The sequence below is a fragment of the Tyto alba genome, unplaced genomic scaffold (genome assembly GCF_018691265.1).
Source record: "Tyto alba isolate M040663 unplaced genomic scaffold, T.alba_DEE_v4.0 Super-Scaffold_33, whole genome shotgun sequence".
Classification (NCBI taxonomy): Eukaryota; Metazoa; Chordata; class Aves; order Strigiformes; family Tytonidae; genus Tyto; species Tyto alba.
The window spans coordinates 2776265-2794513 of NW_024881308.1; the positions used below are offsets into that span (position 1 = coordinate 2776265).

The 18249-nt window shown below is 54.6% G+C and overlaps 2 protein-coding genes and 1 long non-coding RNA gene across 3 annotated transcripts; 2 read left to right on the plus strand and 1 right to left on the minus strand.

Moving 5' to 3' along the window:
- Positions 1–15: 15 nt before the first annotated feature.
- PXMP4 (peroxisomal membrane protein 4) lies at positions 16–7572 on the plus strand. Its single transcript, XM_033001250.2, has 4 exons — positions 16–188; positions 610–672; positions 1256–1454; positions 2432–7572. Exons 1-4 carry the CDS (start codon positions 73–75, stop codon positions 2693–2695), a joined length of 642 nt encoding a protein of 213 aa, XP_032857141.1. The 5' UTR covers positions 16–72; the 3' UTR covers positions 2696–7572.
- A 278-nt stretch (positions 7573–7850) lies between these two features.
- On the minus strand, positions 7851–10340 carry LOC122154153. Its single transcript, XR_006166074.1, has 2 exons — positions 8793–10340; positions 7851–8352 (listed from the first exon to the last, which is right to left on the minus strand). It is a non-coding gene; the product is annotated as an uncharacterized LOC122154153 (long non-coding RNA).
- Positions 10341–12892: 2552 nt separating this feature from the next.
- E2F1 (E2F transcription factor 1) lies at positions 12893–17240 on the plus strand. The gene is made up of 7 exons (XM_042800741.1): positions 12893–13093; positions 13580–13670; positions 14251–14470; positions 14908–15060; positions 15238–15352; positions 15467–15671; positions 15917–17240. The coding sequence occupies exons 1-7, from the start codon at positions 12893–12895 to the stop codon at positions 16165–16167; spliced, it is 1236 nt and encodes a 411-aa protein (XP_042656675.1). The 3' UTR covers positions 16168–17240.
- Positions 17241–18249: the final 1009 nt, after the last annotated feature.

Here is an 18249-nt window from a genome sequence, read left to right on the forward strand (position 1 = left end):
ATGCGTACGGCGGGCGGGGCCCCGCCCCCGGAAGCGCGCTCGCCGCCGGCAGCCGGGGCCGGGGGCGCCGCCATGGCGGGCGATGGGGCCTCGTTCCGCGCCCTGCTCCGCGCCGTCAATGCCTTCCTGCGGCAGCGCCGCTACCGCACCGCGCTCGCCGTCCTCAAAGGGTTCCGCAACGGGGCCGTGTGAGTGCAGCGGCTGAGGGGAGGAAGGGGGCACCGGGGCCGGCGGAGGGGCGGTGGGGTGTCTCTGCTCCCTGGGGCCCAGTCGGCCCGAGGACCGCTGCAGGCCGCCGTGTGCCCTCCTGGCTTGGAAGGAGGCCGGGGCTGTTACGGTAGAGATTCGGGAGAGGCGTTTCCATCTCCCTCACCGATAGGCGATGTTTTAACTGGTTTGGGGGTCCCTTTAGGGCCTGGCTTGCTGGGGTGCATGTTCTCTTAAGTCTGTGGCCTGGGCTCCCTCTGGTTTGGTGTGCTGCTGCTACTGGGATGACTTAAAAGTAAGATGTAGTTGCTTAAGTAGCGTCTTTTGGCTGGCAGTAGAAGAGAAATATAATAATTGGGTAGTGTAGCACAGAACCTCTGAAATATGTATTTACTTTTGCAGTTATGGAGCAAAAATTCGTGCCCCACATGCCCTGGTGATGACTTTCCTATTCAAGAGTGGAAGGTACAAACCCTAGTTCTGTATGTCTGTGTTACTGCTTATAATGTTTTTATTCAAGCATTCAATTTTTCAAGTTTCCAGAGGGCTTAAAATGCAGAAAGATACATGAGCCTTGTTTGCTGCCTGTTGTATTGGTAGCTAACCAGGACAACTTATATGCACACACAGATAGACATAGTCATAGGGGTCAACCACTCATAGAATGGTTGATGAGAAGCAGTGGGCAGAGGAGAAATTAGCAGATGCAAACAGCAGCTCTCCATTCAAATAAGGAAAGTCAAGCTATTGCACTGCATGTTGCGGCTTTCCCCACTTATGCCAGAGATTTGCACTTGGGCAAAAAATATTAATACAGGCTGCCTGACTAGTCATAGGACTAGACAGAAGCCCAATCTGCAATTTGAGTAGAGCTGTATTCTGATGAGCAAGCCAGAGCTGAAGGGATTTCTCCTCCCTCACAAGATGTGCTGTGGGGCGCCCAACCTGTCAGTCTAGATGGGCAAGCCAGAGGGGTATAGTGTCCAGGCTGAGTAACTGCAGTGGTCCAGCATTTTTGGTCTCCTAATTGTCTGTTTCTTTTCTTCAGTTTAAGAGAGAAATTGAAATCGATTGCTCAGGCTACGTACACTCATTCCTGGAACTTGGCGTATTTTGTGTTCACCTACAAGGGGCTGATGGCGTTGCAGTCCCAACTACAGGGGAAAAAAATTCCATTTCATTGTTTCTTTGCAGCCTTCATGGGGAGTTTGCTAGTGTTCAGTGAGAACAATCCCATCAACAGCCAGGTAAATGCGTTCGTTGAAAGTTTCCATGACAAAAAAACCTGACGGATGATCGTGTGCCAGGAAGTGATTGCTATAGCCTGGCATGTTTCTGGTGGTTCTTGTGTAGCATTACTGTTTCACCATACTCCTCTTTGTACAAGTTCTTGTTTTGGCTGCTCTGCACTCAGACACTAGAGGTGGCTGTGTGCCTCCATGAACAGTGTGTGCTGTTTGAGCACTAAAAGCCCAGGTTTACCTCCGGAGCTGTGCTTGCATGCCTAGGAAAGGCAGCAGTCATGCAGTCCAAAGCCGTTGGGTTACCCCACCTGTCATCTGAGCTGTGGTAACTGACTGTGAGCCCTCCTAGTCTGCCTACTCAGAGGGTTAAACCCTTTATCTTTAATGTTTTAAGTGTAGAGCACAATCAGTTACTGAGCTACTCTTAATTAACCTGGTAACAGCTGCTCAGGGGATGTTTGAGTTAAACCTGGTTGTTAACACACAGTCACAGATGAATCAGTCTGTAAAACAGATAGATGCAGATTAATCAACAGTGTTCTACTTACGCGGTGCCCTGTAAGAGCATACCTTCAGTCTGTGTTTAGGCTGTGTCCAGACTCCTGAGTTTGTATCTGCTTGGCAGGTTAGCAGGGCAGGGCTCTCTCTGACTATTCCATCAGCAGCAGCATCTGAGGTAGCAGTAACTGAGCCAAAAACAAAAGTTGTGCAACTGCAAAGATGTGTTGCATGAAGTATAACTTGTTGAGTACTAACTGAGAGTACCAGCAGAGAAGTAGGATTTTGAGGACATAGGGAAGACACAAACATCTCCAGTTATAAAAACTGCTTGATATGTGAACCTACAACCTGGTGGTTTTAAGTTGGATAAATTGTTTCCACTCCCATTGCCTGGCTTATCGCTTCTAAATCACTTAACCTGGCAGGTATATCTGGTCAGGTTATTTACCTCACGGTCTTTGGGTTTTCTCTTCATGCAGATCACTATGTACCTGCTGTCTCGGATCCTGTTCGGCTTGTCTCGGCTGGCAGTGGAAAAGGGCTATATCCCAGAGCCAAAGCGGGATCCCTTTCCATTTGTCACCGCTCTGGTATGGGGGATAGTCCTTTGGCTCTTTGAATACCACCGGCAAACTCTTCAGCCTTCTCTACAGTCCTCCATGACCTACCTGTATGATGATAGTAATGTATGGCACGATATTTCTGACTTCCTTATTTATAACAAAAGGACAGACAGCAAGTAGGTGGTTCATTGTAAAACATCTTGAATGGGATGCTACCTCCAGCAGCTAAGGGAAAAGGTTATTCTGTTGCTCTTGACTGGTGATTTTTTTTTAACCTAATGTCTGTCAAGCAGAGTTGCCTCTTTTGTTCTGGCCAAAAAGTTCTGATTAGTCTTCTATTGTCTCTCTTTAGAGCAAGTAAATACCCCACAGAAACTTGTTGCAGTCTTTTTTAAGATAGGCCTTATTTTCCCTACAAGTATGGGTTTGGGGTTTTGTTTTGTTTTGTTTTGTTTTTTTTAAGAAACTAAACATACTTATGACATTCTGACAGTAATTGGAGAGTATGTCTAATCATGAAAAAATGTTCCAAGGATCATCTAAATGCTCGCAAGGCAGAAGTTTCTTTTTTTTTTTTCTGTGCTAACTGTGGTGCGATGGGAGTGGGGGACCTTCTCAGGTCTGAAAACAGGGACATAACTTAGTGATTTCTGTGGGCAACCGGAAATCTTGTTTAATCTGTTACAAGAACAAGTGTGTGTTCCTTAAGAGAGTTTCTTTGCAGTTCTCCCACAAGGAGACAATAAGATGTTTGAGACTAAAAGTGTTGAAATTGTCTGGTTTAAGCTTGGTAAATCAGCCTTGGAAGGACTATTTTGCTCATTTTCTTTCATATGCTTGAGCTAAATCTGCCCCTCTGCAGAGTGCACTAATTAATACCCTATAATTATTTTTAAATTATTCGTAAAGTTTTTAAAAGCTGCTTGAACTGAAAACCAAAACCAGTTGTGCTACTTAGACTCCTTTGGAAACGGGCTGAGGTGCATTGCACGCCCTTGGATATCACACTGGGTACTTTACATGTAGAAGTGAGCAACACTTGACAAGCACTTTTATTGTGGTGGAAGGTAAGCACGTGGGTTTCTCTTAGGTCCAGGATCTACCCTGCATAGCAGTGGCGTGTGTTAGCTGTAGTGAAACTTGAACGTACCTGCAGTTTGTGCAGGCTTGTTGCTGAGCCAGGTTGAGGCCACGGATGAAAAAACAAGTGAATCTTCCTCTTAAAAATGCAGTTGCTGAGCCTCGGGAGTAGTGCAGCACCCGCTGGGCTTTAACATCAGATTGACTAGATAGCTGAGGAAAACACTTGTTCTTAATAAGTTCAAGCTGTTAATCATGCAAAGCACTTACACTGCCATATAACACTATACCATTCACTTAATGATGTACATTAAAATAATTCCTGATGCAGTGTTTTTTTTGCGGTGATATCTGCAGGAGAGTCACTAAGTTGCCTGTGCTAACCGTTCCCTTTTGGCTCAGTTGAAACTTTTGTTCGCTCTCTCTGTACCCACCTGCTTTTCCATCCTGACGTGAGCGTGTCATTTTATAATCCCACTGATGCTGTTCTTCATGGTCTTTCACAGTCTCTTTATGCTCCAGGCTCTATCAATTTGTTGAATTCAATGATATGTCTGAAACAGTACATTTAAGTACGAGTAGCTTCTAAGTAGAAAAAAATTCTCAATTTCTTCTCAAGTCATTTTTCCTTGTCCTCCTAAGCTCTTTTAGTACTGTTATGCATATTGTGACTGCTGCTTTGCTCTTTATTTTTCCACACTCTGTGTCGGCAAGAAGGAGAGTGAAATGTTCCCCTCTCCATAGTCTGTCTGGTGCTGCAATGTCTGGGATTGAATTGCATCCTGAGTGGCTCAGGTGGAGTAGGAATAGAGTCTTCTGGCTCATGAACTGAATCCAGTGCTGAGTCTGGCTGCATTCACTGTGAGATCTTGCAGTGTAGAGACGGAAGCTTCTTTGTGCTTATGCCACGCAAATTCACAACATACTTGTGTTTGGTGCCCAAAAGACAAGATACTGCTTTGCCATGATAACTGTCTATGGTACCTTTAACTTTTAACTTCACCTGATATTACAGTCTGTACTGAATACTTGAATTTGAACACCAATCAGTATTTAAACAAAGGAAAGCTATAGAAGTTAAAAATTGGGTTTGTTTCTGTGTCGATTGGTGTAGATAAGCTTAAAGATTCAAGTACAGAAAAAATACTGAAGCTACAGGTGCGGTCTGATTTCTTTATAAACATGGTATCTTCATCTGCACCACTGCTGGATATCTGAAGCAGCATGGGTGCAGCACTTTATTTTTGTGTCAGAAGCCTCAATTATTTGTTCCAAATAAGTATGCTAGTATTGTGCTAATATTGCTGAATAAGCTTTGATGGGATCCTAGAAAAAAATTCCACAATCTGACAGCTATGGCTTTTAATTTATAGCTGGCATCCCATTCCCTGCTTGTGATTCCCTTAGAGGAAAAATAATTTTCTTCTGCTTTTAGTTCTACCACTGCAACCATGTGGCTGCTTGTGGAGCACTTCTCTGGCCACATGAAGGACAAGTGACCTGTCCTGTCCTTTTTATACTACAGTAGTATCTCTGTCCTCTCTAGATGGCAAAACCAAGCCAATAGCATGTTTCTAGTATCAGCCTGTCAGCAGTGGCTATCAGTCGTCCTTAGTTCAGAATGCCCCTTTTCTCTTGGGAATCTATCACCAACTTCACTTTGAAAGCAAACTGTGCCCGAGCCTCCAACCATCTGTACTTCTGACCCAGGAACCAGCTGCCATCCCTGCAAGACAAGCTGCAGCTCATCCCCGGAGCAGGTCCCGTGTAGCAGCAGCCATTAGCTGGGTGTTTGCGGACGGTTGGTTTGCCTGCTGCGTTGGGGCAGGACGTTATGCTGCAAGTCACTTCTTTCCCCAGGAAAGTAATTGGAACAGTTCTTTAATGGCAGTAGTCTGCATCGCTGTTTCTGTGACCAGATAGCTGCGGATGAGCCCCTTATGCTACCAAGGTGTTGGAACAATGCGGGCGTGTAGTAAGGAAGTGAACTAGAAGTAATTTGTCTGAGCCAGACTTCTCGGATACATAAGTTACACTCCCTGCCCTCCCCCAGTGCATTGTGTGGGGAATTGAGTCCCCTGTTTGTGTTCCTTTTTTATTAGCATTAAAAACACAAGAAATAAAGAGACAGTTGGCAAGCCACCTGCGAATCAGCCAAATGCTTAAGAATCACAAAGAAGTGCCATTTTGCTCCCCCCCGACCCTGATCGGTTTTGAATTTTAAGATGAACGTGGGTTTGTTTGTCTACATCAACTTTATTTTGCCGTGGTTTTCCTTCCTCAACACCTAACTGTGAGATGCTGAGTGCCTATGAAGAGGAGCAGAGTGTCTCAATGCTTAGCTTGGTTTGTCAAGAACTAGGTTTACTGGATAAAATGGAAGTGTTCATTTTAAAATGATGCTTCTCCTTCAGATTTTAAGCCTCTTTTAGAGGCAGTTTGAAAGGTTAATGAATCAGACCGATCAAAAGTTTTCAGCAGGCCTTGAATAGCAAACTGCCTCTACCGAGCTATTAATCATTTATTTTATGAAGGAACAAAGCAAGCTCAGGGTTATTTACTGCCGCTGCATGCTGCCCTAGCATACCCACTGTGCTTCACTTCTCTTTGGAGGACAGCTTGTATGCTAGTGGTGGCTGTCAGGATTGCTGAAGAACCATTTCCGGGACAATTACATTATTTAACAAAGGTGACAATTAAATGGGTACATGACATTTGGTATAGCTAAGGTTTTCTGTACTGCATTTGATCCTTTCAGTTAAGGGGAGGATATTCCTGAAAGAAAAACCTGTGCTTGTCCAATTAGTGCCGCAGAGAAGTGCTTATGGAGGCGGCTGCTGCTGGAGAGTACGAGTCTGTGTTGGCAGCGTGACAGCGTGCTGTGTCCCGGTCACCATCCCTGCGCCTGGGCAGTAACCTCCCCTGCTCCAGGCAGCCGGGTCGGGAGGGAGAGGCTGCAGAAGAGCTTTGATATTGGTGCTGCAAGACTTTCTTGCCCTGGTAGAGTAGTTCAAGCTCTGCGTAAACCAAGCTAGGTGGTGGGTAGAAGTGCGGGGATGTCTGGCTGCTGAATTAAACCAAAACCAGGCGTCCATGGGGACCCCCTGTGACTGCAGAGGGGGTCCCCTGCGCACACTAAGCTCTGCAGCCAGTTGGGAGCTGTTGTGGATGGCCAGTGCTAGCGAAGTAACCAGAACCCCATGTGGATACCCTCATGCAGAGGAGAAACTCTCAAACTCATTTTTGCTGCATCAGCACAAATACGACCTTTGGATAGTACCCCAAGCTGCATGCTGTCTCCTGTTTGTCAGGTTGTGTTTGTCTTCCTGGATCATGCCAACCCAAGCGGAACGTGTATGGTTCTCTGATGCTGGTTTTTAATCTAGCAGATAAGGGAGGAGAGAAAATAAGGCCTAATGCTGTCCAGCACAATGTCTGTCTGCCACTGTTAATATTTTAGGGGTGCTAATCTTGACTTTTGAACCTGTGTGTTCATACCAGATTGTTGGAGGAGGTAACTTTTTTTCTTTACTTAGAAGAATTTTCATCCATCTCATTTCCTTATGAGACTGATGATGAGGAGGGGGGAAAAAATGAAATGCTCTATAATACAAGTATTATTACCTCTGCTTTTAGTATATATTTTGTGTTCATAATTGCTATGTAATCTGGGCCCTGATTTTCTGACAACATAGAATAAAGTTTAGAACATAAACTCAGGTAACCTGTAATTACACTGATCAGAATGCTTGCAGGAATTAATGTCTCAGCTTTTGGTTTTAAAACATGTGAAACAGGGGGCAGTGGGTTGTTGAAGTAGCTCTGTCCACTATGAATTGCCTTCTTGCACAGTCGGTATAGTGTATCAATCCAAGACTTTCTGCCAAGCTAATTTACATATTATTTCTGTATAGTCACTCTCTGAGTATTATTACACTGTACTTTCTATAACCATATTAAAAATATTTTTTTCTTTTTTTACTGTTGTCGTTATTAATCTAAAATATATTAAGTAATGCTTAATTTATTGCATGTTGCTATTCCTGTATGTAGAGAAGTAATGCACAGAGTGACTTTTTGGCATCAGTTGTTGCCCTTGTGTTACCAGCTTGGAGGCAATAGGCAGGGCTACTTTGCGTTGACCAGACCATCAGATTTAACCACTGCAACGCTGGCTAGCTCGGGTGAGGAACCTAGATGCAAAGACAAATTGGGGTGACTGTCATCCTTTTTTGGGGTTGTTTTTTTTTTTTTGTTTTGTAAGCATGAACTTTCCTATGCCATAGCTGGTTGGATTGCTTAGTGTGGCCGTATCTTCAGACCAAGTCAGCCAAATTGTGTCTAGGCTGGGCGGTTGGTAGCACATACAAGCAGGACACGCTCAAACACAGTGTTAATGGAAAAGGGTGCGACCCTCTTTTTGCTCTTGCATTGCAGCTGGCAAAGAGTCAGTCTGTCCCGCTGGGCATTCCTGGGGTGGCATGGGTATGGGGCAGACTGCTCCTTGGTGCCTTGCGGGCCGCCGAGAACACACACGAGAGGTTGGGGAAGGCACGCAACTCTTCAGAGAAGTCAGCTGGAGGAAGCTCTGTTGGTGACTGCCCCGCTTGCCTGTGGAGTCCTGGCTTCGGTCTGTGTGCCTGGTCCTTGCCCAAATACTCCTCTTTAGGGCGGACAGCCTGCGACGGGACCATCTGCCAGGGCAGGGCGCAGGTACAAGGCACCCGACAGAAGCCTGAACCTGCTTTGCCTGTTCACTAAACAAATTAAGGACATATACAAATAGTTAGACAAAATAAGAGTGTATACAGATGATTTTGCTGCCTCTTCCAAGCCATAGAGAGAATATGCTGTAGAGCTAGCAGCTGTGGTAGTGGAGCTACAGCAAAGCAGTCCCTGTGTGAGGAGCTTCCTCCGTACGGGCAGGTAAGGGAGGTCCTGATCCCAAACAGAAGAGGGTCCCTCTGCAGTGAGAGTGCTGAACAGCTGTAAGAGAAAACTTCCCACTTTGTAGCTGCTGCAGTGCTGCAGTGTGCAGCAGAGGTCCATGAGAAGCCAAACTGACACCTCAAAACTGATGTCAGTCCTAGCTTAACTTTCCTCCCCCCCCCCCCCCCCCCGCTGAAAGCATCACACTGTACCTGAGCCCTTCTGCTCCAAGTGAAGCTCTGAGTGAGATTTTGCTCTGACACTTTACCTGCCTTTTGGGTTCACAGTGCCAGTGGCCATGCTCTGAACCTGCTGGGAAGTGAGCTTGGACCAGCTAGAGTTACGAAGTCTAGGTAGAAGCTAAAACACAGAAGCAGCATCAAGGGGCTTATTCCCATTCGGGAATACTCCGTGATGAGTCCCAGGCTATTTGCATAACGTACTGCTCTGCAAGGAGAAATGCTTCTGCCTCTCCATTCCTCCGCAGGCCCTGAGCGAAGGAAGTTGAAGAGCCTTGTCGCACGGAGTGGCTTTTAGCAACCGGCGTGGGAAGGTGGCGGCGTACTGCTCTGCCTTACAGAGACTGGAACAAGATTGTCCTGTTCGGGTGTGAAAAGCAGAGCCGGGGGCGAAGAGGTTCCGTGCCCCTGTCGCTTCTACTGAAAGACTCTACGGGTTGATGTGAACTTTAATAACAGATGCCATCATACGAGAGAAGGAAATAACACTGCTGAATCTGTTGTGCCCAACATCCATGAGAGTAGCTGACCTAATGTCTTGGCAGAAGAACTGCTAGTGTAGTCTTCTATAACAAGATGAAAGGGAGCAGGCAGTTCCTAGTTTTTGGGACTGGGATCTGAGAGAAGACACCTAAACCAGTGATGCTCTCCATCTGACACAATCAAGCTTCAGTTATTTCATTTGCGCTATCAGAAAAGAGCTTCAGCTCCTGTAGAAAAAAGGCAATGGTGGAGGGCAGTAAGGTCAGGATAACAGGACTATGGGAGCTCTGGGCTTTCCCCAGCTGCCTGTCCCCCTCCACAGGTCCTCTTGCAGCGAGAGCGTGCCACGCTGTCGGCTCGCTGTCATCTGAGCCGAAGCGGTGGGAGCGGGGGCGTTGGCAGGACCCCCCGGGGGTGGCCGCGCTCCCCTTCACGCCAGGCGGCCGTTCCAGCGCGACAGCTCAGCGCAGGCCGGGCGGGAGGTGCTGAAAGCAGGACCACCCTACAGACAACAAGGACAGTGAGCGTGCTTCTGGGACACCTACATGCTAAGGTTCACTGAGCACAGGGATGCAGGTTTGCATCCTACCAGCTCTCCTCCTGCCTGCTCCCACTGCCGGGAGATGATTTTGCAGCATAGATACCAGCTCCAGCTCTGTCTGCAGCCCCGGTTTGAGCTTCTCCTTCAGCACGGGGACCAGCAGACACCCCTTGGCCTGAGTGCAGGCAAGCTAAAACCCACCCCAGCTCAGTGACTGCTGCAGGGTAAATCCAGCTGGGGTACAAAGCATATGAATAGCCTCCCTGATCCTCTCCGTGACCAAGTGAGGCCGCAGGATAAATGACTTTATCTTTGTGCAACACTCGCCAGACAGCTAATCTTGGAAGCACATCTCCACTCCTTAGCAGGGCTGGTGAGGCTGGGAGGAGGCTGCAGCTGTGCAGGAGATGGGATTCATCTGCTTTCGCTCATATGCATGAAAGAAAAGCTCCTGCTCTTCTCCCACCAGTATTTGCCTTTCATTTGTCTTCGCAGCCACCCTTTCTCAGCACCAACAGCACTAAAAGCCTTGGAGAAGTTGCAGTGCAGCCAGGCAGCGCAGCAACTCGGTGGGAGAGGGAGGCAGAGCACAGCCTATTCCCCCTGAATAAGGTCCCGCATGAATTAGGGGGGGTGGGGTGGGAAAAGCAGCCTTTGTGAGCAGAGCGGGAGCAGCTGGTGCAGCAGCTGTGTCCCAAACCCTGCGTCACCCCAGGAAGCGCCTGGCCGAGGCTCCCCGGGGACGGGGAAGAGCACTGCCAGCCATTCGCTCCTGCCCGGCTGTCGAGTTGCCTTTTTCCCCTCTCCCCAGATGGAAGAAACATTAACTATGTGCAAACATCTGGTCTAACTGTTGCTTATGCATCATAGTAGTGATGATATTGCAGTGCAAGGGCTCCAGAGAGTGAGCTCTTTAATATTAGAAGGGCTGAGGGATAATTAACTGTATTAATTTCCTTTAAGCAGGGCAGCATTTCTCTTTGCTTTTTTGCTAATGAAGAAATGAGGCATGGAGAGGTGATGTGATTGGTCACGGACATGCACGATGTTACTGACATATTTAAGGATGTGTAGGGATCTGGGGAAGTCATGGCATTGCTCTGTGCTGGCTGTCCTGTGGGGCAATTGCAGCCGCTGCCAAAGTATCCAGCATAAAATCATTCAAAGCCTGAAACCTGTTAGGCCAGCGCAGGGGCACGGCGTGTCAGGATCTGCTCTGCAGCAGAGGAGTTAACACATCCCTGCGAATGCCTCCTGCATCCCACGCACTGGTGGAAAAAAACACCCCATCTCCTGCATCCCAGGCAGGTCGGATTTGGCAGCGGGGCCGGGGCGGGAGCCAGCGCTGGCCCACAGCCCTGCCTGGCAGCAGCAAGGAGCTGGAGGCCACCACGTTTATCCGTGGGGCCCTTTGGGGACGCGTGGGGCAGCCTGTGGGGACACGGGTTAAACGCTGGGCTCGGCTCAGAGGGGTTCTGGGTGCCTGGCCAAGACCCAGGCTGCACGTTCTGCCCATGAGCTTCAACATCTCCAGGCCCTGGGAAGGGCCTACTCTTTAAGTTCAGGGGTTTTATTAGAAAGATGTCTATTTTTTTTTTTTTTTTCCTTTTTCATTTTGCCTTCTCATGCAGCAGGAGGGTTATCAGCACCCTGCACGCGGTAGATGCTGATGGTGGGAGCCGCCTGTGCTGTGTCTCCTGGGTGGATTATCATCTCTCTCTGCGTGGTGGGGCCACTCCTGGCTCCGGCTGCCCGGCCCTCAGCCCCAGCCACGCAGTCCCGCCGCCGGAGATCCCTGCCGGCACGGTCAAGGGCAGATTTTGCTCCCAGCAGAGCTTTTTCCCTGTGCCACCCTGCAAGGGGTTATCAGCTAGTGCTGAAGAAGCTGCTGAGATCCAGAGCTGTTAGGTGATTGGAAATACAAAATGCTGTGAGTTATCCGGCAAACGGGCAGAGCTGGCTGCAGCATCCCAACCTTTCTGCACGAGCTGGACCCCTCAAGCAGCACCCGAGCCCAAAGCCTCCGGACTTGCCCGACAGCCTCATCCATGGTCTCGGGGCGGCTTTGCAACAAGGGAGACAGGACAACCCTGAACTCATCCCTCTGTCCCTCCATCAGTTTTACGGTCCCAACACTCCCCTGAGAACGTTGCCCCCCGCAGACCTCCTGCTCGAAGGCTGCACCCCAGCACGGCTGAGCACCCCCTGACACCCGCCAGCTGCTGCCGGGCTGGCCCTGCGGCGGGGGGATGCCCTGAGCCTCCGAGTCACCGTCACCCCACGGGGAAGGGGCACGGCTGGGGGGGCAGCCTGGGACAGCCCGCAGCGCCCAAAGCCACCGGGCCCCACGGGTGGGCAAAGTCCGTGGGGGTGGGGGGGGGCAATGTGAACTTTGCTCGTGGGTGTGTGCCGGTGCCCTCCTCCTCCCCCTCCGCCATCCGACGAGCAGCTGCGCCCGCAGCCGGAAACCCGTCACCCCGCCGGGGCAGGGGCAGGACCCGGAGCCCGGGCGCGGAGCACAGAGCCCTCCCTGCACGCCGGCGCTGCGTGCCCAGCTTTCCCCGCGGCTTAACCCCGCCACGGGCGGGCAGAGCCCGGGGCCGAGCAGCGCTCGCAGCGGGATCCCCGGGGCGGGGGGCGAAAGGCGCCTCCTCCCCCCCCCCACCCCCCGCCCGTCCCCGCGCGCTCCGCACCCACGCGGCGCCCCCGCCGCGTCCCCGAGCCGCCCCCCGATTGGCCCCTGCCTCGGCGCGGCGCCGCCGATTGGCCGCCTGTCAGCGCGTCGGGCGCCGCCGTCCGCGACCAATGGGCGGGCGGCACCGCCCGTCGCTTCGTCGGCGGAGACCAATGGGACGGCGCCCCCGCCCCCCCGCCGCGGCGCCCGGCGGCGGGCGCAGCCAATGGGCGGGCGGCGGGGATGCTCGCGCCGCTTTCGCGGCAAAAAGGATTTGGCGCGCAAAGGCGCGCGGGGCCGGTCGCGCCCGAACAATACGGCGGCGGGCGCGGAGCCGAGCGGAGCGGAGCGGCCCCGCGCCCGGCATGGGCCGCGCCCCTGCCCGCGCCCTGCCCGCCGCGCCGCCCGCCGCCCCGGCGGCCATGTGAGCCATGGCGGCGGCGGCGGCGGGCGGCGCGGCGGGGCTGGCGGCGCTGCTGGGCAGCGCCTCCCCGCACCTCCTCATCGTCTCGGCCGCGGAGGAGCCCGCGGGCGGCGGGCACCACCCCGACGCCGACCTCCTGCTCTTCGCCACGCCGCAGCCCGCCCGCCCCGGCGCCGCGCCGCGCCGGCCCGCGCTGGGCCGCCCGCCGGTAACCCCCCGGGAGCGGGACAGGGAGGGGGCGGCGCGGGGGCGGGGGCTGCGGAGCCCGGGACGCGGCGGGGCCGTGCTGCGCACCGGGCCGGGCTGTGTACCGGGCCGTGACCCGCTAAACCCTGCTAGGCAGTGCCGTGCTCGAGGTCGCGCCGCGCCACGCAGCTCACCTGCCGAGCGCGGCTCTTCCCCGGAAGCCGCACGCCCGGGCGCTGGGCCGGGCTTCGCCTCCCCGTCCTGCGGCCCGCGCCTGTTTTGGGGCGCTCCCCACAACGTGGCGGGGCCCTCGGTGCCCGCGCCGGCCCCGCCGGCCTGCGTGGCAGCCGAGGAGCCGTTCCCGTCAACCCGTCCCTGCCGGGGGTGGGAGCTCCCATCCCCCGGGGGAATCCCGCGGGGGGGGTCCCTCGCGGCCGCTCTCCGGCGCCGTTGGGGACGGTGAGGCCGCGGCTGTGGCCGTCCTGATGAGCGGCCCCATCCCTCGCAGGTGAAGAGGAAGCTGAACTTGGAGACGGATCACCAGTACATAGCAGAGAGCCTGCCAGTGGGCCGGGGCAAGGCCAGGAACCCCACTAAAGGTACCAGCCCCGCACCCTCTGAGCCCCCCCCCAAGCCAGCCCAGCCTGCGGCAGGGTGTCTGGCAGCCCCACTCTGCTGCCCACGAGCCGGGCTGTGCCTCCACACTCATCCCTGGCAGCTTCTCCCCATCCCTTCATGTTGGTTTGGAGAGGCTGTTCCTGGGGCCAGGTTCTTTCTGGCTGCTCTCTCCAGCCCGTGCTGCTGTCTCCTGGGCTGGTGGCATGGCTGTCCTGCCCATCTGATGGGCACCGCGCCAGCTCTGTCCCTCCCTGGGGGATGGAACCGTAGCTGTCAGCACGGTGTCAGTGCCGTGCCCCGGGTGGATGCTCCGTCATCTCCCCCTCCCGAGCCCTGCCTGGCACCTCAGTGTCACAACTGAGGACGGCCGTCGGAGCCTGTGCCAGGTCCTGCGGCGTTCTTCCCGCAGAGGATGTGGGGAGCTCACCCCGTTGTCCTGAGAAAGCAGATGGGTTTCAGGTCCATGAGCCACCTGCAAGCATGGGGAGATGTTTTGGGACTTCTCACCTCCAGCACTGGGTTCCACTTGTGCCTTATCACACTTGTCCTCGGTGGCTGCAGGGGCAAAGTCTCCTGGGGAGAAGTCCCGCTACGAAACCTCGCTGAACCTCACCACCAAGCGCTTCCTGGAGCTGCTGAGCCAGTCGCCCGACGGCGTGGTGGACCTCAACTGGGCAGCCGAGGTCCTGAAAGTGCAGAAGAGGCGCATCTACGACATCACCAATGTCCTGGAGGGCATCCAACTCATCACCAAGAAGTCCAAGAACAACATCCAGTGGCTGTATGTCCCTGGGCTGGGCTCGTGGGGCTGTGGATGGCTGTTCCCTGGGATGGCTCGGGGTGGAGCAGTGTCCTGCTGGGATGGAGGAGCTCAGAGCGGTGTCACCGGGAGCATCTGCTTGAGGGTTGAGTGGTGGCTCCCCGTTCACATGGTGCACAGCCCCACGCAAGGGCTCCCAAGCAGTGTGGGCATTCCTGTGTCAGCTGTGAGTCCCCTTCGTGTCCCCCAAGCCAGCCTGGCAAGTCAGGGACTGTGTCCAGGATTGGGAAAGGGACCCTGGGGCTGTGCCCTGCTGGGAAATCTCCCTGCAAGGCTTATTCCCTGCGTACAGGGTGGGATTTAACCTGGCCCAGGTGGGGACCGCGCGTGGGGTCAGTCAGGGCGTGGGGCCGAGGGAGCTGTGGGGTTTGGTTGCTGATGGCCGTGGTGCTCCCTAGGGGCAGCCAGGCCACGGTGGGGGCCCCTGGCCGGCACCGGCTGCTGGAGAAGGAGCTGCGGGAGCTGCAGGCAGCCGAGCGGCAGCTGGACGATCTCATCCAGACGTGCACGGTGCAGCTGCGCCTGCTCACCGAGGACCCTGCCAACCAGCAATATCCTTTAGTGCGAGGCTGGGATGGGGCTGGCTGGGACACACACACACACACAGACACAACGCGGTCGAGCCCTGAGGTGAGCCCGTCCATGTTGCAAGCAGGGCGTTTGGCAGCCCACCCTCCCTCCCCCGCCACGTGAGAGCATCCCCGTGTCTGCTCCTTGACCCTCCACACCGCAGCCTACGTGACCTGCCAGGACCTCCGCAGCATTGTGGACCCCTCGGAGCAAATGGTGATGGTTATCAAAGCCCCCCCAGAGACCCAGCTGCAGGTCTCGGACCCAGCAGAGGTGAGCTGGGGCCACCCTTTGCTCCCCACACCTGCACAACCCACAGCAAATCCCAGCCCAGGCTCCCTGGGCATCCTTGTGCCTTCTCGTCTCACTCCTCTCCCCTTTCCTCAGGCTTTCCAGGTCTCCGTGCGAAGCACTCAGGGCCCCATTGATGTCTTCCTCTGCCCGGAGGACAGCTCGGGGGTCTGTAGCCCTGTCAAGAGCCCCTTCAAAGGCCCCGCAGAGGAGTCATCTCCCAACCATTCGCAGCCCAGAGCCTCCCCACTCCTGCATCCCGCCCAGGATGTGAACATGCCGCTGCTGCCCGGAGAGCAAGGTGAGGGGCTGGGGACAGGAGGGAGCAGGGGATGGGGGTTGCTGTCATGATGGCACAGTGGCTCTGGCCAGGGGCTTTTGCTGTGTGAGCCCCTCTGCCGTCAGCACAATGAGCTGGGGTGGTGCTCCGGCACCTTAGCAAGACAGGGAGGTGGGAAAGCAGGTTCTGCTGCATAGCCAGAACTTGCTTTTTTGGGGTTTTTGGCAACTGTTGTGGGATTTTTTTGCTGCTTCCCATCCCTGCAGAAACACTGCTGCCGGGGACAAGCGCACTTCCCAGCAAGTGCCCAGCAGAGGAGGTGAGCCTCTCGCCACTGGCCTCCATGGACGCCCTCCTGGAGCAGAGCAGGGAGGATTTTTCTGGTTTCTTGGCGGATGAGTTCATCAACCTGTCGCCGCCGCAGGCGCAGGACTACCACTTCGGCCTGGAGGAGGGCGAGGGCATCAGCGAGCTCTTCGACTGCGACTTTGGGGACTTCACACCTTTGGACTTCTGAGGCTCTGCTGGGGTGCTTGCAGGGGAGCTGCCAGGTTCGGGGGGGCCCACCCTTGGGCTCCTGCCTTCGCAGGCAGAGCGGGCAGGGCAGGCAGCCCCTCCAGCTGCAGCGCCCACAGCTCCTCTCCCTGTCTGTTTTTGCAATATTTTCTTCTTAGACCTCCAGCCCCCCCCAGCCCAGCAGGAGCCAGTGGCCTCCCTGGCTCCAGCCCCATGAGGGGGATGCCAGGGTGGGGGTCCCATCTCAGGGGACCCCCCCACAAAGCCCTAATCAGGGGGAGGGGCTGCCCAAGGCAGAGCCACTGCCCCCCCCCCCAGTTGCCCCTTACAGAGCCTTAAGCAGTCCTGTGTATAGATTTGATTAATTTATTATTGTCCTCTTGGGACAGCGTTTAATTTCCATGGGGGGATTGGGGGGGGGCCATGCAGCAGAGTGGGGGTGCCAAGAGGTTTCGTTATGCTGGGAAGGGGGTGGCAGAGATGTGGGGGCGCTGGGTTGGGGCTCTCCCCCCCCCTGCGAGGGGGGCTGCCCACAGCCCAGCTGAGTGCGGGGTATTTATTTATTATTTATGGCGTATGGGAGTTCTCCCAGGACATGGGGAGCAGGAGGGAGTGGGGGACGGTGCTGGTGAGGGGGGGGGGACACACACATGGAGGGTCCCGCCAGGGACTCACAGGCACGTCCCAGCTTTGCTGGCAAGGCCACTGCGGTGGCAAGTGGCCACAGGAGGGGAAGCAGGGCTGGATGGTGCTGGCAGCCCCAGGACCATGGGTGTTTCCCCTCGGGGTGGGGGTGGGGGGACACGCAGGGGTGTCCAGGGGGCGGCTGCATCTCTGCGGGCAAGGACCCAGTGCTGTCTCCAGGCTTTTCTTCCCCTCTGCATGCAGCCGTTTAGCCTTTCATCTCCGTCTCCCCCTCTCCGGCCCACTGGGGCTGGGAGAGGCAGAAGGGAGGAGCGGGGTGTCCCGGCACCCCCCAGAGCTGGGCTGGAGACGCACTTTCACTTTTACTGCCTTTTAACAAGCTTGTGTTCCTCTGAGCTTCGTGTTTAATAAAGGTTTCTACTGACTGGCCTTCGGTGCAGGGCTGTGCTCAGGTGTGGCTGGCGGCATTAGGGGTGATGGAGACCCCAACCTGAGAAACCAAGGGGGTTTGTGTTACTTTGGGAGGAGGTTCCATTTTGAACTTGAAATGGCACAAGCAGGCATGTCACTGCCTGGGGCTGCAGGAAGTGATTTGGTCCTTGTTTTTTTTTTTTTGTTTGTTTGTTTTTCTCCCTGCATCTCCACATGCTCCTGTCTGTGGGATGGGAGCTGGGGCTGATCCTGCCACCCTCTGCTCCTCCAAAGAGCCTGTGCCCCAGGGGGACAGGGTGATGAGTCTGGACAGGGATCCCTTCTTTCAGAGTCCCCATCCTTTGGCAGCCCCTGTCCCCTTACAGATCCTCTCCTGCCTGGCCCCCTCCCCTGCCTTCCTCCTGGTTTTGGGGGCAGCAGTTGCACGGCACATGCCACTGACTCCAGCTCCAGCGTGGGGAGAAGGAAGGCAGTGTGGAGCTGATGTGAAGCCAGTCCATGCATCCACTGCACCAGCAGGCTCCCAGTGCCTTCCCAGCTCCCCTCTTCACCCCAGCACCCTTTCATCCTGCCTGAATGCAGCTGCTGGCACCAGTTCGTGGCCTGGCGTTTGAGGTCCCCGTGTCCCTGCTCACTGGGGACGAGTTGGCAGCAAGTGGCAGCCCTGACCCTGAATGTCCCAACCCCCTCCGTGGCACACTATTCCCCTCCTGGGGAGCAGGTGACAGTGGGGTTCCCCCAGAGAGGGATGCTTGCAGACTCCCGGGACCCCCTGGCAGCCCGGAGCAGGCCCAGGGGGATCATGGCCCCCACCTCAGTGGCAGGCAGGGACATGCCACTTCCCTGCCCTATTTGAGCACTCGCTCCCCTCCTCTTTCTGCCTGGCCTCCTGCCTGTTTCTCCTTTAAACAGCCTGAAAAATATTTCACCCTGGGCCACGTGGCGTAGGCTCACCCTGCTGCTGCACCAGTTTTTGAGGGGAATGGGAGCGCAGGTTCTGGCCAAG

Excerpts from the sequence above, each read along its gene's own strand:
- PXMP4 (XM_033001250.2), top strand. The coding sequence starts at position 73 with ATGGCGGGCGATGGGGCCTCGTTCCGCGCCCTGCTCCGCGCCGTCAAT. Across the intron at positions 673-1,255 it reads TTCCTATTCAAGAGTGGAAG|TTTAAGAGAGAAATTGAAAT; the intron begins GTACAAACCCTA and ends TCTTTTCTTCAG. Across the intron at positions 1,455-2,431 it reads ACAATCCCATCAACAGCCAG|ATCACTATGTACCTGCTGTC; the intron begins GTAAATGCGTTC and ends CTCTTCATGCAG.
- E2F1 (XM_042800741.1), top strand. The coding sequence starts at position 12,893 with ATGGCGGCGGCGGCGGCGGGCGGCGCGGCGGGGCTGGCGGCGCTGCTG. Across the intron at positions 13,671-14,250 it reads GGCCAGGAACCCCACTAAAG|GGGCAAAGTCTCCTGGGGAG; the intron begins GTACCAGCCCCG and ends CGGTGGCTGCAG. Across the intron at positions 15,353-15,466 it reads AGGTCTCGGACCCAGCAGAG|GCTTTCCAGGTCTCCGTGCG; the intron begins GTGAGCTGGGGC and ends CCCTTTCCTCAG.